General features: G+C 40.7%; 1 protein-coding gene across 1 annotated transcript; it reads right to left on the bottom strand.

The window, feature by feature from the left end:
- Positions 1 to 623: 623 nt before the first annotated feature.
- NTMT2 (N-terminal Xaa-Pro-Lys N-methyltransferase 2) lies at positions 624 to 17,392 on the bottom strand. Its single transcript, XM_033093226.1, has 4 exons — positions 17,169 to 17,392; positions 5,961 to 6,136; positions 2,359 to 2,608; positions 624 to 1,619 (listed from the first exon to the last, which is right to left on the bottom strand). The coding sequence occupies exons 1-4, from the start codon at positions 17,320 to 17,322 to the stop codon at positions 1,348 to 1,350; spliced, it is 852 nt and encodes a 283-aa protein (XP_032949117.1). The 5' UTR covers positions 17,323 to 17,392; the 3' UTR covers positions 624 to 1,347.
- Positions 17,393 to 17,965: the final 573 nt, after the last annotated feature.

Below are 17,965 nucleotides of genomic sequence, written 5' to 3'. Positions count from 1 at the left end.
ACTCCCCAACTTCTACGTTCTCAAATTAAGGATAGATTTAGAGTTGGGAAATTGTGTGGAGCAATAAAGATCTGGAAAATTTCTACAGGGAATGGAAAGTGACTTGGCTTAGCAAGAGAAAAAGGACTGCTGATCAACCTCAAAGACTCAGCCTAGTGAAAAGTCACCTTCCCAGATCCATAGGACAATTATGTCATTCCCTCCACATGCTCAGGAATCCGGGAGCAGAGAAAGTTGATAATTGTGTCAATCAATAGCTGAACGTTGGCAAAGCAGAAAGTCAAGAGGCAAGAGAATTAGAGTGCTGTTGTAGAAGAAAAAGAAAATTCCTGGGATAGGCCTAAAAAGAAGATTCAGCTAACTTGCTCCAAGACACAGAGCATTAACCCTCAAATGCCCTTGTTTGCCCCACACTCAGTCCATTTGGTAATGAATGCTTCACCAGTTGGTTTAGTTCTGTTCTCTGGCTTATGCGCTAAGGATTCTACCTCCCATTCTGTTGTGTTACGCTAATAAAAATTAAATTACATTGGGTCGTGAAAGATTCTAGATGATTTTTAATTAAATCAATGCCTTATATTAATCCAGTTAGTTCAGTTTTCAGGTTTATAATTTCTCTTCTCTTTCAAATGTACCTTCATATCAATCAAGGAAACAGGAGTGGTTGCAATGAAGTAAGCAGCATTGGGAGCCAGTGGCTGAAATTAGATTATCAGTGACATTTGCTTATATGTTTCACAGCTGAAATTTCAAGGGTACATCACTGAAATGCAGCCTTCTGTTATCAAATTACATCCATATGACATCACCGTTGTGTGGTGAAACTGACCCAAAATAGAACATGAAACCATATACTTTTTCTGTCAAGAGAAAGGCTAATGACAAAATTAAGAAATGGGCTTGTTTTCATAAGGTTATTATGACTGGTGCCTACTTAATTAGGGGGAGATTTTTGTCTAAGAGAAGTAGTAATCCCAATGAGGAAGGAAGTGTAATGTATCTAGCATGAGGGCAGAGAAAAGGGGTCCAGACCGCACTCTGTACTCTATATGCAAATCTTCAGAGTTTGTGGACATTGCTCCCTTTTCTGTTTCTGATTACACTCGGACACATTAGGTGCCTACCACCATTTCTTCTGATGCTTCACTCCATTTATCTTTCAAAAAGTCCAGTGTGCGTGTACTTATGGAATTAGTGCAGACTTGTCCACACGACGTCCTCAGTCCTTTCCAGACATGCACTGCATTCCTTCTCTCCATCCTCCACGAATCACCAGGTGCGTCTCAGAGGAGAGCACCTCTGTCTGCGAGCACCGCCGTGCTGTCCCGCCGTGCACGCCACCACTGGTCAGGAGCGTCCGTCACTGTGCAGCGCGAACATCCACACCGGGATGCACTGCTCGGGAAAGCCATGCTGCCTCTCCCGGCCCAGCATCGCCAGCCCGCTCTTCTGAATGAGGCTCTGCAGGACATCCATGTCCCGAGTCACACAGCTGTCAGAGAGATCTAGGGTGCAGCCCTCCCGAGCCACATTGTCCTTCAGTATGATGACACCGTGTTCTTTCAGGCCATCTCGACACCGGGAAAGAAATGCAAGAAGGTCCTTATCAGTTAGGTACCCTACAGATGAGGCCGAGAAGATAGGGAAACAGGACGAAACGGTGGGTGGGAAAGAAGGTGAGTGGGAAAGAATCAGGAGACCATCTGTTCAGTCAGTCATGAATTATTTAACAGCCAGGTTGTTTTTGTGCAGGAGGCTTTGAGAACTTAGATAAGAGGAAGTGGTCCTCTTTGGGGGGGCACAGTGCCCTGTGTAAAAATAGATGTTATGTACTACCTGGTCTATCTACTTCACGGACACGAGACAAACTATTGCCCATCCATGGGTCCCCTCCATGTCCCCCGGACAACCGAAGTCTACCATCACTGCTCTGTGTCTCCTACACACACACACACACACCCAAATCTAATTTACTATTGCCTCATTTCCTGGGGATTTAAATCTAAAAAAGTCTAGTTTTGCCAACAAATGGGGATAAACTTTTTTTGGCCCTACATCTTAAAGTTTTTCAAGTATTTAGGTTTCCTCCAGGATTTAGGTTGGTCCAAAGGCAGTCTGTCCCCAAGGATGGGAATTGTCAGGCTTACACAGAAGAGGTTATGGGAAAAATCTAAAGGACCAGAGCTTTTTAGGAGTTCCCGTGGTCCCCAAAGCTAGCTAACTGCTCGAGGCACAAGCATAGTTAGATCTCCCTTCACATCCTTGCTCCCTCACTGCAAATCCTCCAGTGAGCCCCAGGTGTTGTCTTCTCTTTCTGGGAAGGGGAGGAGGGCAGACGCAACGCCGTGCAGGACTAACCGGACACCCACTGAATCCAGATGACATCGTATCTCCCCAGAGGGGGTGTGAATTCCTGCAGGCTGTAGCAGTGGTAACTCTCTACCTTGTCCCCTTTGCCCTGCAGGTAGTTCTGGGCTTCCAGGAGGAACGATTCCATCATGTCCACCAGTTCCACGCTGTTGAAAACCGGCAACAAGACGTGCTTGCTGACCCTCCCAATCCCAGAGCCGCAGTCCAGGGCGCGGTCCGTCCCAGCTCTTCCGGGTCCCTGCACGAAGGCACAGACAGCCACCCTGAGCCCTGGACACTCCAGCTACCTCTTCACATCAACTGTGTTTAGGTGAGTTTCATATAACAAGACGCACGATTTTAAGAGTATCATTCAAGGAATTTTAAGCAAATGGATATAAGCATGTGCTACCACAATCAGGTTATAGGAGCCTTCAGTTCCTTTTTCAAAACACTTCCAAACCTTTCTTCTTTTTGCTTTATTTTTCCCAAATATAGGTCTTTAAAAGAACTTCAAAATGGGATTTTAGAAAATAATGTCTTAAGTTTAAAAACTTGGTAATTTTCTCTAAGAAATGGGCCATTGAAAGCCCTGTGGAAATAGAACTTAGTTAATTGTAAATTTGAGTCAATCTGCTAAATGGACCACGCTGTAGCTTATTGCCATATATATATATATGCAAAGCAATGAGAGCATTTATGAGTTTTAAAAATTTTTAAATTCACTCAGGGAACACATTTCCGTTCATATTGGTATGATTGAAATTTTACTTTTTTCAAAGCTGGTACAACAAGGTGCCTTGCACTGCAATCCTGGGTGCCTCCAGCCTCTCACCTCTGTTGCCTAGTTCTCTACTCTGTGTCCCTACACGTGGTTGCCACTGCCTCCCACATCCTGGCACCTAGTTTCTTTCCCCGTCTCTCATCCTCATGCAGCTCCTCTGAGAAGGGATATTGAAGGACCCCTCTCGGGGACAGAATCTCTGCCTCTTGGACACCTGGCATGCCAGAAACTGTGATTGTACTGAGTCGGTGCCCTTTCAGGAATGTCACCACAACTACAGACGATGTGTGATTTCAACACAAGATGTTTCGATATTTTCATTTTCATTTACTATGTTATCCTTATACATAGAGATTCACATAAAATAGTAAAATACTCTTAGGAAATTCATTTTAGTTTTGATTCTGCCTATGTATATTTTGCTTTGAAGAACATTATTTCAAGTTCATCCAGTGGAGTTTAAAACTAAAACGAAAGTGCTAAAGGACACTGTATAAAACCCACAAGATATAACAAGTTAGACCCAGAGTTTTTAGTGTGCAATCTCTGAGAAATGTCAAAAGGGATATACTATCAAATACTGATTACTTTTTCATAAATTGCCAAAGCCCCCACCCGGCCCCACCCTGCCCCGAAAGTTAAAATTGAGGAAAGTTATTAGCTATGCCCTGGACATCATCTTGGTATCACTTATTTGCTAAAGGAAACACATTTAAACACCCTTTCCCACTATGCCATGTTGTTAAGTGTTGGAAGGAAAGCCAAGCTTTAAATTAAACAATCTGCCTTTTCCCAGTTGACACAAGGATAAATCATGTCAGATCCTCATACTCCCACCCCCCTTGTATCTTGACCTGGATACTCATTTAGAAGATTATTAAGGTCAAAGTACCAAAATATTATTTCTTTAAAAAGACCGTGTTTGTACTTAGAGGTCACAGCTTCACAATGAGTCTTGTCTTCTAAGAAGGACTCCTCATATTTTGTGAGAAGCACATGCTGCTCTTTCCCAACATGAATATGCAAGCCCAAGGCTGTTTCCTTCCCCAGGCCTGTGGGCGTGTGGGTGTATGGACGGACTCTGTCTGACCAGCATCCCTGTGGTCAGCCTGATACTCCACATGGAGTGACAAGACAGCTGGATTACTCACTAAGCTTCTGAAATGCGCTGGGATCAAAGGCAGCCTCCCCGCCAGGCAAGCAGGAGGCATTGCTCTCGGCCAGACTGGAGGAGAATTGAGGTCTGCGGTCCACAAAAAAAAATAAAAGAAGAAGAATTTTTCTGCTTCATGAACCAAATGGAAAAAATATGTCATGGTTATGAGCAGTGAGATTGGTGTCAGACAGACCTGACTGAGCTTAAGTTCCAGCTCTGTCTCCTACCAGCTGCGTAACCTGGATAATGTGTTTAACCTCTCCAAGCCTCAGTTTCCACAAATGTAGAAACAAGGATGATAATAATATTGCTTACCTCCTAGAATTGTTGTGAAGAGTAAATAAGACATGCTGCTAAAGGGTTCAGCAGAGCGACTGATCATCTCAGAAAAGCACTCAGTGAAATCAGTCAACAACACTGATTTGGAAATGCTCCCGGTTACCCTGACCTCTGAAAAGCCATGGCCACTGTCCCACAGTCCTGCCTGCAGCTGATGTCCAGACACTACGGCCCCAGTGGTGTTCCATCCTGATCCTATCGTCTCTGCTCAGGCACTCGGAGCTCCCGGGAGGGTGGATGAGAAGTGAACCTCAACACTACGAATATTCTTAATATTATGCTTCTAAATAGGCTGGCAGCCTAACCCCCAATATTGATCATATTTATAATGTTCCTGTATCAGAATAAAATGGGCTCCAAATTCCAAACGGATGACTTCCTAATGCATTCGAACCAAACCTGTTTGCCAGTTAGCACATTATGTTTTCAGTAGGACCGACAGCAGCCTTATTAGGTGGGGTAAGTCTATTCTAAGACCTGAATGAAGCTCCTGAAAACATCAAAAATGCATTTTGTGAAAGCCAGTTCTTATTAGTACCAGCAGTAGTTTAAATGTATTGAGTAATAATTATGTGCACTAAAGCAAGAACTTGACACAGATGATTTCATTTGACCTTCATATTATCCAATGAGGCAGTTTCTGTGGTTATTCCCTAGTCAGAGGTTTTAAGAAAACTGAGACATAGAGCATTTAAGTAACAAGCCCAAAGATGCTTATATAGTAAGTAAAAAACCCATAATGACTCTGGAGCCCAAGATTTGGGCCCATACACTATACTGTCCCCATAGGACCTGGAGGTGAGGAAGTGGGGTTTCACCCAGCGCTGGGACTACAAGGGGGTCACATTCTTTCAAGGCAATGTCTGAACGATGTATAGAATAATGTAAAAATATTCTACTGTAGGTATTATTTTTGAACCTAACATAAACGTGCATTTCCTTACTACATCAAATTTTTATTAGAGGGAGTCAGTAAATCACCCCAAGGTTCCAAGTGGCATGATTTCCCGTCAGTCAGCTGGCTGTTGACTGTTTATCTCTGAGACTCTTACAGAGATGTCTTCTTAACCCCCAAATTGGATATTAGCACTACTAGTTCACCTTCCCCTGAGGCATGAGCGATTAGATGGTGCGAGAAGGGTGGAATGCCAAGTGGGATCACCCAATGGTTTGATGTGACCCATCCTTTCTGAACATCTTAAAGCAGGCTTTCCGGCTAAACTCTTGGCTGGGCCATATGGCTTTAATATGACTTAAAACAACACAGAAGCATGTGAGCTCAATGTTTGCAAGAACTTTGCCTCCTCATCAAGCTGCAGTTGGATAACTCACCCCAACAAATTTCCTAAGAAATTCCTGAGAAGCCTGGATATCAGGGTTGGACAGTTCAATGAAATTTCCCATCATACCCTCTTCTGTAGCTGGTACTTCTCGGTAGAAAAGTTTGGCTCTGGCATAGAATTGCATTTCCCCATTGATGACTTGACTCGTTAAAGCATACAATTTCACTGCAAATGAAATATTGTTAATATTTATTAATATCATGTGACAGAACACAGTCCATCTTATCACACATTGATTTCCCCCTAGAAGCCTGCGAATTTGTACCATGGAGGAAAAGGCACTGGTTTGAAGTCAGACATCTGGGTCTGAGTTCTGGCTCAGTGACTTACTTGCTATGTAAACTTGGGAAAACTTCTTCACCCCTCTGATCTTCAGGTATCTCATGTGTAAATCACAATCATGTGGCATTTTTCATGAGTTAACACCCTGTGGTTTAGTAAAACCATAACTTATTATTAGGTTGGTGCAAAAGTAACTGCAGTTTAAAAGGCTACAAATAATTGCAAAAACCGCGATTACTTTTGCACCAATCTAATATTTATTTTATAAGTTTAATAGTACAGTTTGCTACAGTAGAATAAAGAATGTCACGTTTTACAGTGAGTTTTATCTTTGAGCTCCAAATGTTTTATGAGAATCTAATCATTAATCCTTCTAATCACAAGGTAGTTCAGGGGTAGCTATCCTTTCATCTCTTTTTCAAGCATCTCATACCCAAATATCTCTTTGTACCAACATTACAGAAAAAGTTCTTGAGCTCTATTTTCTGAAAACAAAATAAAATAATGAAAAAGATGTAATATTTACTGAGCCACTCTTTTGGCCCAGGTAGTAGGCTAGGCATATTATATATTGATGTACTATGTCATTTCATTATTTCAGAAACCATATGAGGTTTTATTTTAAGACATTTATTTTTTAGAAAAACATGTTCCAACTTCTGAAGAGTAAATGAGTGTGCATTTAAGGGTGTTTTGTAAACCAAAATGCACTCTTGCAGTTGTAAAATATTTTCATGAGCCGATTCAGGAAGATATGATAGAATGTGGATGAAAGAGAAGAACTTCTGGTTCAAGACTGTAGGCTGGATACATGCATTTGTCTTCCCTCCTACCCAATACTCCCCAAGAATTGTTTTAATAAACCCATTCAGTAAAGAAAATAAGAGGGGACCAGTGATGGACTCATGATTTCAACAAATTTCTGGAAGACAAAGAGCAGATAGAAAAAAGCTAAAGAATTTGCAGCCCAGGATAGTTGCAAAAGGAAGTAAGAATTAATCAAAAATCTGTCTACAGACCAACCACTGAGAGGGAAAAATGCACCCTCCCAAAAGCAACAGGTAGCACAGCTGTAATGGGGTGGAGGGGGAGTGGTGGTGGAGAGATGTCTCTTCCATAAAAAAAAAATTAAATAAATTGCGTAAGGACACTGGACCAATTAATGTTGAGATCCAAGAACACTACTCATTTTGGCATATAAAGGACTCCAGGGACCTCACCTGCCCACACTCATCGAAGTCTGGTAAGATCTACCTGGCCATGTAGAGCTTACCATTCTTTCTATCTAGAGGAGAAGTATGTAACAGAGGAAACCATCATCATTACCTAGAATCACTAACGCTGTCATTCCTAACTATGGATAAACAATGATTTCCAAACCCATGGAGGGAAAATGGCAGCCTGAAAGAGAAAGACAGAGATGAACAACCAGAACTGAACCTAAAGGAAATAGAAATAATTCAAGAAACAAATCAGAATTTAAACCAAACTAAACAAAAACCTCATATATCCTTGGAGAGATGTGAGAACTGGTGCATCCATAAATCAAACATAAGATGCCAAGAAAATGACAATTCAATGAATAACAAAGAATTCTTAGAAATTAAAGCTTTGATTACTGAAAACTTTGGAAAATAATATTGAGTAAACTTATCAGGACATAAACAAAAAGAAAGGTATGGAAAACAGAAGTAAAAGGATTAGAGCTATAAAGATTTATTTCAGGAGGCCCAACATCAGCTGATTAGGATTCTCAAAAAACAGAGAAAATGGAGGAAGAAAATTATTAAAGAAATAGTAGAAGAAAATTTCCCAGAGCTGAAAGAGATTGTAAGGTCCCACAAGTACTAGGCAGCATAGATTAAAAATAATAATAATTAAATAAAAACCACACTTATACATATCCTTAGGAAATTTCAAAACACAAAGAGTAATGAGAAGATTCTAAAGTTATTTATAGGAAAACAAGTAGTTGACCTTATAGTAGGGTTGTCAGATTTAGCAAATAAAAATAGAGGACACAAAATTTGTCATGAATTTCAGATAAAAAAAATGAATAGTATATTAGTATGAATATGCTCAAAATATTGCACATTGCTTGGGACATACTTGCACTAAACACTTATTTGTTGATTGTCTTAAACTCAAATTTACCTGATGTTTTATCTGACAACCCTATGTTCAAAGGGCTAGAATCAGGCTTATAACAGATCCCATCAGAAACACTGGAAAACAATGGAGTGGAGCCATTAATAGTCTGAAGAAAAATTGTTTTGAAGCTAAAATTTAATCCCTGGTCAAATATGAGAGAATGTTTATCTCCCATGGATTCATTCTTCAGAAGTTCCTTGAAGCTGTATTCTAGCCCAATGAGGGTTAGAATCAAGAGAAGATATGTGACAAAAGATGATGAAATTAACCCAGGAATCCAATGGGGAAAAAAATCCCCAAATCATAGATGTTTATCAGATCTAAAGAGAAATCAATTTATATTACAACAGAAAACATAGGCTTCAAAAGCAAGATCTTCAAGAAGTAGGATGCACTGAATTCTGGGCTATAGAGCAGGTAAGAAGAAACGGGACATTAGTGATATTCTAAGGGAGACATATTTTAAATCTCAACCCCAAAAATTAAAAGACAGTGGAAAGCTCCAAACAAAACATGCAATAGTACAAAAATGTTATGATCAGGATATGAAGCAAACCAAACTATGACATAATTTTGAGTAGAAGGAATATAAGAAAGAGAATCTATTTAACCTTAATTAAGAACATCTTTCTTCAGGTAATACAAAAATTGTGACATTGGACCAGTGTACTACTTGGCTCTGAATTGAACAATAATTACATAGTCCCCAATTTTTATTCTAAAAGTTAAAAATCCAATAAACACCACTTATATTGCAATGTTCCATTGTAATATGTTCCATCTGTGGAGTTACATCAGTGTTTTCCAACGTGAAAACATTGGAGCCAGTGTTTGGGCCTTTGAATGATCATGGCTTTGCTGCAGGGGCTGCAAGAATCAGCTTCCATGTACCTCGTTTTCTAGAGACTAAAAATATTACTCGTATATACTCTATCTCCCATATATGTTAAGTATCATACATAGATTGTTATTTTAAAAGTGCAAATCTTTTAAAAGCATCAATAAATAGGTAGATGCTTTTTTGCCATTTTATACACAAATTAGCTACTCTTTGAGAAAATACAGCATAAAAAGGAGAGTCCTCACATTCAAAAACACTGGGAACCACTGACCAAACCAATCCCCCCTTCCCTAGCGCGTAAGACAAAGACAAAGGGTTGTGTAAACAACATAGGGCTTGAGAAATGCTTAAAACTTCAAGTGGGATGACAAAAATCAAGCGGCACCATCTCAGTAACAGGGCTGTTCCCCATTCCTCTGTATGTCTCAGAAACCCAGGCTAGGAAATCAGTTTGTAGAGTCTTCCCAGAGTGGAATACTGCCTTGGATCGTAGGCAAGCCACTGCTCAGTGCTCTCCTTGGTCCAAGCAAAGCAGCAAAACAGCCACACTCATCATCACCTGCTTAAGTCAACTAGTTGGTGGAGTCTATTAAAACCCTTAATCTGGAAATGGGAATGGCCCATTATGCCAGCAATGTTTAGACCACAAGTGGATGCCAAGCTCAGCAGGGGTCAGACTCAATAGGTAAGATTTTATGGTCATGGGCTTGAGTTCTCATTTTCACCTAATTGACAGGAGCATTTCACTCGGAAGATATATGAGGTGTCAGGGCCAGCCCCAGGTTTCCCCTCCTGATGGTTCCTGCAGTGGTGCAAGTGGACGCAGATAGGTAAGCAGTCATCCGCCCAGGCTTTTTTTAATTATAGAATTACATCTCGTAGCTTATTCTTACAGGATTGCAATGTCTCTGTGAAATTTGGGGTAGTCTATGACAGAGACTAGATGCTCTGTCAGTTCTTTGCATCATATGGTACTTATTTCTTGACCTACATTATGAGCTGAACTTTCAGAGTCCTTCCAATGATTTACTGGTTACAGGAAGAAAAACAGAGTGAAAGTTCATACACCCTGAAGAAGAATAAAGATCTTGTGAAATCTCTAAGAAAAAGTTTGTTAATAGCTAAGTGTATATGTTTGCTGAGTATCTTCTTCTTCTTTTTTTTTTTTAATGGTTGGATATCGCTATGTCAGACTTTATTCCTGGTGTTAGACCTGTTTGTCAACTGAAAATTGATGTCAGAATCTCCAGAGGATATATAGGCAAGGTTTAGACAGTAAGTTTGAATTGATTGGAGACAGAATATTGGATTGAGTCACCTTTCATTTATCGGGGTGAGAGGGAAGCCCAAATAGGGGATGACCTCATGAAGGGTAAGATCTTACATCAAAGAAATGTGCAGGTGAGCATTTCCCAACTTAGCCATTAAAGGAAGGAAGGGAGGAAGGAAGGAAAAAAGAAAGAAAGGAGGGAGGGAAGGAGGAAGAAAGGAAAATGTATCTAGGTACAATGGAATATTATTCAGCCATGAAAAAGAAGGAAATCCTACCATTTTCGATAACATGATGGACCTTGAGGTCATTATGTTAAGAGAAATAAGACAAAGACAAATACTGTATGATCTCACTTATATGTGGAATCTAAAAAACACACAAATTCATATCTATTTTTTTCAGCAACAGGGGAGGGTGGGAAGTGGGACTTTATTGGTATTTCTGGTGGAATCCAAAGGTCTGGGTGTGCCAGCATGCTAGAAAGTTATCATTACCAAGCCTCGGAATTGGCCAGAGAGGACTTCTAGGTTTTATTTGTTCCCTGTATGCTTTAGGTGTCTGGTGTTTCTTGTCTGTAAAATAATGCACTGCCTACCCTGAAAGTTTTAGAGGGCATTTTCCACATCAACTGTGGGCTGGTTCAGTGTTCCCTAAATTCTTTCGAGGCTTCAGCAGCAATGAGGTAACCAAAAGTGGGGAGGGAGGGACAATACAGTCTCCCCACTTCAGCGCGGATCTGCTCAGGTCCCCACCACACCGTTCAGGCCCTTCCCGCTGGGCTGAGTGTCTTCCCACTCAGGCCCCTTGGGTGTTGTACCTGACCTACTGTCAACTTGAAAAAGGCCCGAAGTCAGGCAGAGATACTGGATTTTTCATGGGGAGATTTTGCATCAGAAACGTCGGAAGCTGATTCAGCAGTTGCCCTGCCTCCTGTTCACCTCTGCAAAATCCTGTAGTGGTATCTGTCGTCATATTTCCACATCCCACAAAAGTGGTCTGTGTGAGCCAGACGCTTCAGGATAAGGCTCCATCGTACTTTCTTTGTAAGCATTTTCCTCAGCACTTACTATTATACTTAACACATAGTAGGCCTCCTTTGAATGTTCACTGAGTAAACGAATATTGTCTAGTGGTTTGTACTTTGAATAATATACGGGATCAACAGAGTAGTGAGTGGCTATAAGAAAAAGCTGACATAAGCACACATAAGGTACACTTTTTGTACCGTTTATGAAATATCTATCCTTCTAATTATGCTTACTCAAGATAACTTAAAAAATAGTAACTATAGTTGATCAAACATGTATATATGCACTACATGTGCTAGCATTTATATCTAAGTGAGTATGTAATGTAAATGTTATTATCAATAGAAGAAAACAAAGCATTCAGAGATTAACTAATTGCCCGAGATCCAGTAGCTAGTGAGCAACAAAATAGTTGCTAGCTCACAATAGTGAGCTAGTGGGCTTTAAATGTTATGTGTTTAAATCCAAAATGCATCTCCTCCATCTCACACTGTGTACCTGAAAGTCTGCTAACTAAGAAGGGAAATTCTTCGGTTCTTCATTTCCATAAAAAGGAAAGACAATCTTTCAGCATTTGCATTGCAAAGGTAACAGTAACCATTTGAAAAATGTATCACTGTGCAATGACTTGTGTGAGAGGAAGTCACTTTGACAAATACCAATAGTTGAATGCTGAGTTTCACTGGGAAATTCTAAGCGTCTTATAGGAAATGTTTTTATTAAGTCTCACATTTCATTGTCATGGCAAAGGGGTGACCATTGTTAATTTCCTCCTCAGAGACGGATTCTTCTAAAAAGGGGTAAATATGAAAGGGGTTCCCAATGATTGGTGGGTACCTCTTTTGTGCCAAGCTTTATGCTAGGCAGTTTCATAACATTATCTCGTTAATCCCCACAATGATACAAAACTGGGGTTATAATCATTATTTTACAGGTGAGTAATAGAGAGTCAGAAAGATTTAGTAACTCACGATCACATAGAAATAAAGTGCTATAGCCAGGTCCTAACCCACACCCATTTAAGTGCGAAGCCTTTGTTCCTTCTGCTAAATCGCACGGGACGCTTGTTCTAAATGTGAAGTTGGATTCAGACTTTAGCAATGTCCAGGAGTAATAGACTCTTGTGGAATATATAATTCATAAATATCAGTGACTTCTAGGTACTCAGAAATATGCTGTGGCTAGCGCTAGAGGAGTTATTGAGGGGTAACTTAGGTGAGCATCTCTGATTGGGCCGTGCGCATATAGGCCCCTTGCGCCTATATGCATATAGGCGCATATAGGTATACAAACTGGAGATGAAGTTTGATGAAGTTTGTTGTCCTGTTCTACTTCCTATTTATTCACAAACAGCCACCTTTGGAAAATTCATTCACTCCAAGACACCAACTGAACCTGGGCTGGTATAACTAGGTTATATGAACCCATTCACTGGCCGGTCTTCCTAGACTATATTCTATAATTCTGTCAAATTAAAGAAATGTGGTAAAACTTAATATTGCTGCCCACATTAGTCAAGTTGCCATTTACATTGGGAGGCAGCATGATTTTGAGGTTCAAAAAGGCAGACTCTGGAGTTAGACCACCTGGGTTCTAATCCTGCTGCACCATGCACCACCATGCGATTTCTGGCAAGTTACTTAACTCCTCTGTATATCCGTTCCTCAGATAGAAGATGGGGAAAATATCAGTACCACCTTATAGGGGTGTTATGAGGCTCAACTGAGATAATATATGCAAAATGCTGAGAACAGTAATAGGCTTGTTCCCATCTTTTTCTGAAGATCTGTTGTACTCAGTGACATAGTTAAGTCTTCCATTGGAGATTTTTAACGTGTGCTGTCACTTCTCCATGAATCTCTGAAGCTAGCTGGGACTATTTGAGCAAATGTCCCCATGACTGAAGGTCACTGCATAGTGAGACTGACTGTCTAACTCAGGCAGTTGGAAGGAGGAAGGAAGGAGAGAAGGAATCAAAGAGTCTGGGTTAGCCACCGTTCTTCCCATAATTACCCCAAACAACAAACTCTCTATGCAGACCCTCCAGTAGCGGTTCCCCGACCTTTTAAAAGAAGGGCTTTATTTTCACTTCTATGAGGTCTTCAAATCAGCAAAAGGGGAAGCCAACTCTAAAACGCTTCAGTGGAGCTGGAAAAGGAGCACTTCTACGGCCTGGGTTTCATTTCCAAATGGGAAAGCATAATATCCACTGCAACCTGAAAACTCCCATATAGTTGGGAATGCTTGTTCTGAGGATGGCTACAAGGTGTCTTTAAAAGAGGCCTGACTCTGAGGAAGGAAAAGAAAAAGCTAATGCTTATTGAGCATTGACTATTTTCACATATACAATTGCATTTAATCCTTCTAACGGCCACCCAGTTTTGAGGAAAATGATGCTCAGACACTTTAGTAACTTGCAGAGGTGACTTTTCTATCAGCAGCAGTGCCAGAATTTGAACTCAGGACTTTGGTGACCTGCAATTAATTATTAGTAAGGGGCCATTTAATTTGATGAACACATATTTATTGAGTTGTTTCTATGTGCCAGGAACCATGGTAAATATATGCATATAGAGGAGGACAAATGAGTCTCTAGTCTCACAGGAACTAGAGTCCAATAGGGGAGCTGACATATGTAAAAACATTCCACTAATATACGTTATAATCTCTGGGGGCATAAACCAAGAGTTAAGCAAGTTAATCAAGGGTCTGGGGAAGCCTTCCGGTTGGATAAATGTCACAGTGGCAGGTGAGACACACGTGCAGATTCCTTTCTGCACCATTAAGAGCCTATAGAGTTGGCTACTTTAGAAGTACTTCAGCTTCTCCCGTAAGAAGAAAAAGGTACAAAAAAATCTGAGTAGTCACAGAGCTGATATACTGATTTAAAGCTTTTGAGGATTAAAGTTATTTGTAGCTCGCCTCCATTACCAGATAATAAAATCCTGAAGAACAGAGACTCTGTCTCATTAACGTTTGAGTCTAGCCCAGTGCACAGAACAGTACTTCAAATAATAATCAGAGTTCCATAAATGTCTCTTACACTGAATAGAATTGAATTGCTCAAAAAGAAGAAATGCCTGGTGTTTCTATCTCTAAAAAGCAATTTTTTTGTTCTCCTGTGACAGAAACATTTTACTGGTGACTAACTATGTCCCCTCTCATTGCTCAGCAGTTAGGCAAGGCTATGTAACTAGTTCTGGGCAATAATCTCTGAACAGATGTCCTGTGTATCCTTCTGGGACAAAATATTTAAGGGCATGTAGACAAACCTTTAGCTCCTATCTTCCCTTGTCATGTAACTAGTTATGGGTTAGAAAGTGGAGCCTTTATCATCCTAGATCCCCGAGTGCCTCTGTGGAACATAGCGCATCCCTTAATAATACATGTTGAGATGATGAAGCAAAAGTAAAACATAAACTTTTATATGTTTGGCCATTGAGATTTCAGAGTTAACTTGTCATTGCAGGCTAGCCTTATCCATACTGACTAATATAGCCCTCAATTGCTAAAATCAAAGAGACACTGAGGCTAGCTGTTAGTCTCAGGGGAAACTAATGTCTGGGGTGAATCATAGGGTCAGAGAAAATAAACAGTACCCATTTATGGAAAACCAACTATGTAAAAGAGAGTCATCTTTGGTTTAGAATCGACTAATGGTTTTCCAACTGTTTATGGAACCCTGCGGATGCTTCAGAAGTGCGCTATGAGTCACTGGTGAGGCACAAAAGATGGAGCAAGGAAAGGACCCTGCCCCCAATCCTAAGCAGAAGAACTTCACGTTTTCCTGTATTTTACATTGGGCTTCCATGGAGGAGTTTGTCAAAAGGTTTGTCTTTTAATAGTAATTTTTTTAAAGGTTGGAAACCATTGGTAAACCATTAGCACATTCACAAAGGAGAAAAATAGATAAAATCAAAATGACTATTCTGGGCAACAAACAAAAAAAATTGAGGCCAAATGTAAATTATAGTCTACTTGTCCCAAATAATTCTCATCTGATTTTCAGAAAAGATTGTTTTGTTCTTTTAAATTCATCGTTAACTACTTTCAGAGACGAAGTGCTTTTCTCTCTAATAATTATTTTTAAAATTTGGCAGTCACCTGCCCCTTAGTGAGTTTCTTAGCGGTTATTGTAAAGGATAGCTTTTCCAGGCTAATGCAACTCAGGCCACCACGCTACTGTGATTGAGGTGTGGCCCAACGAGTGTCTCCAGAAAAGCAATATTCTGCCAATGTATGAAGTAACCAGAACATCGTCACCTTCCAAATGGACTGTTCCAATCTTTCCACTTGGATAAAGATGAGATGTATAATATGTCCTAAAATAATTATTTACAGGCAGTGTGATCTACCAGAAGGAGTTCTGGTCTTTGGTACCTCAATGAGATCTCGTCATCTCTGAATTCTCTTGCCCTCACTTGAAAAAATAAGATGAGGGGGTAGGAGGGAAAAAAAAAAATAATGATACTTATCCTATATATCCCATAGTGTGTGGCTGTGAGGATCAAATAAAGTCATAAATGAGAAGTGCTTGTAAGAAATATCCATATTCAGGAGATGAAAGTATTTGTGTGTCTAGAATTAAGTTCCCTTCAGAAATGGATTTATGAAAAGAGACTTCGGCAGGCTGCTAGCATATAGTTTCTTAAATGCAATGCAAAGAATTAGGGAGCCCCTTTCACGTCTGGAAACCTTGGCTGTATCAGGGCACAAAGGGGCTTTCAGACAACCTTGAGAAAACAAACTGGGGCCAATACGTACTGTTCCTGCTTTCACAGGGGGAACTATAAATCAAAGGGGGATACTTCACTCTTTAATCATAAGTTATTTCCCTTTCAGTGCTGGTAAGAGTGCCCTGAAGTGACCACTTTCACAGAAGCTAAGAAAAGTAGTGTAGACACACCAGATAAGCTTTTTATTGCCCTATTGTCTAATTCCCTGAAAACTAGAGGAAATAACTAAAATGGAGATACGCTACTGCCCCGTTTTTTGTTTTTTGTTTTCCCTTAATATTCAAAGACCAAATCTGCCCCTTTTGGACTCTCTATTATTCTGACTCAGGAAGGCCAGAAAGGATTGTGTGGAATGTATGAGCAGGTACACACACACACACACACACACACACACACACACACACACACCACAACAACAGCAGCAACAACTACAATGACACCTTGTAAAGGTAAATAGTAAAGACTATGACTATTTAGTCTTTTTTTCAAAACTCTTAGTTGATACATTACTGCCTTAATACTTGCATCTTGGAGTTACCTAATTTGCTCAGCTTTCTGTTCTTGCAAGTATTAAACATGTCTTTTCAAACCTCAAGAAAGGAGTTTGTGTAAGCCTGATACTCAGTGAACCAACCCCCAGAGAAGCAAATCACTGGCTGAGGATGCATGGAAGTCCCAAAATAGAGACCTGACCTGCCAGGCACCCCTTAATCTTTGCACCCTCTGTAAAGAATACCACTGACACACTGAAACCCGCTTATGTGGGTCGTGGGTTCTTCGCATCTGAAACATGTCCTTGTTCTCACTGCTCTTCCAGAAGTCCCACAGCTCACCCAGTCCCGTCCGTCATTCCTTGTCCCTGATCTAGTAGCTCTGACTCACTTACCCAGGGGGATTTTTTCCAGCAGGTAGAGGTAGCTCTGAAAGAAGTCATTGCGAATGGCTTTGTGAAGGATAAACGACATGCTATGTCGGCAGAGTTCGTCGTCGGTCTTCTGCCAGCGGGATCTAAAGGCCAAGTGGGCTCCCAGGTGGGCCATGGAGAAGGGGGATATTATTATTCCTACCGAGAAAAGAAGCCTGCCTGGCTGTTTCTTTGAATTAGCCTTCTCTTCCTACACGAACTTGAGACTGTCATTTTAAACCCGTCCCCTGTCCATCTATATCAGGAGAGGCTGTCATGGGGTGTGGGGGAGGGGCCGCAGACTCGGGGAGGTCAGGCTCTTGGCACATCCATGTCTGATTGCTTGGGCGACGCCACTCCAAGCCAGCAGGTGCTAAGTAAAGTTGAAAACAGGCTGAGTGACATCCTGCTTCATCCGGGGCAGAAGCATGCCTCCTTTAGCTGCCACTTCAAAGGGGCCGGAGCAGAGCCTGCTAACACCCTGAATATTTGCTTTAATTTGATTCCTAAATTGGAATAGCCTAATTTCCATTTCAAAGAGTTGTGAATATTTTGCAGGAGATCCTGTTCCCTGATTTCCATCTACTCCTCCTGGAACACTGAATCCTCAAGTTACAAGGACCCTTCAAAGTCATCTTAGCAGAGTCACACTCCTTTCATCAGTACAAGTTCGCCCACATCATTCCGTAGAGAAGGATATGTGTTTCCCATTTTTAAGGGTCTTCAAGAGACACAATTCTATGAAAGCCTGTTTTGATGTTAAACACCCTTCTGTCAGC

The sequence above is a fragment of the Rhinolophus ferrumequinum genome, chromosome 22 (assembly GCF_004115265.2).
Source record: "Rhinolophus ferrumequinum isolate MPI-CBG mRhiFer1 chromosome 22, mRhiFer1_v1.p, whole genome shotgun sequence".
NCBI lineage: Eukaryota > Metazoa > Chordata > Mammalia > Chiroptera > Rhinolophidae > Rhinolophus > Rhinolophus ferrumequinum.
Note: the sequence above shows the minus strand (reverse complement) of the source record. Positions and strands in the feature narration are given on the sequence as shown.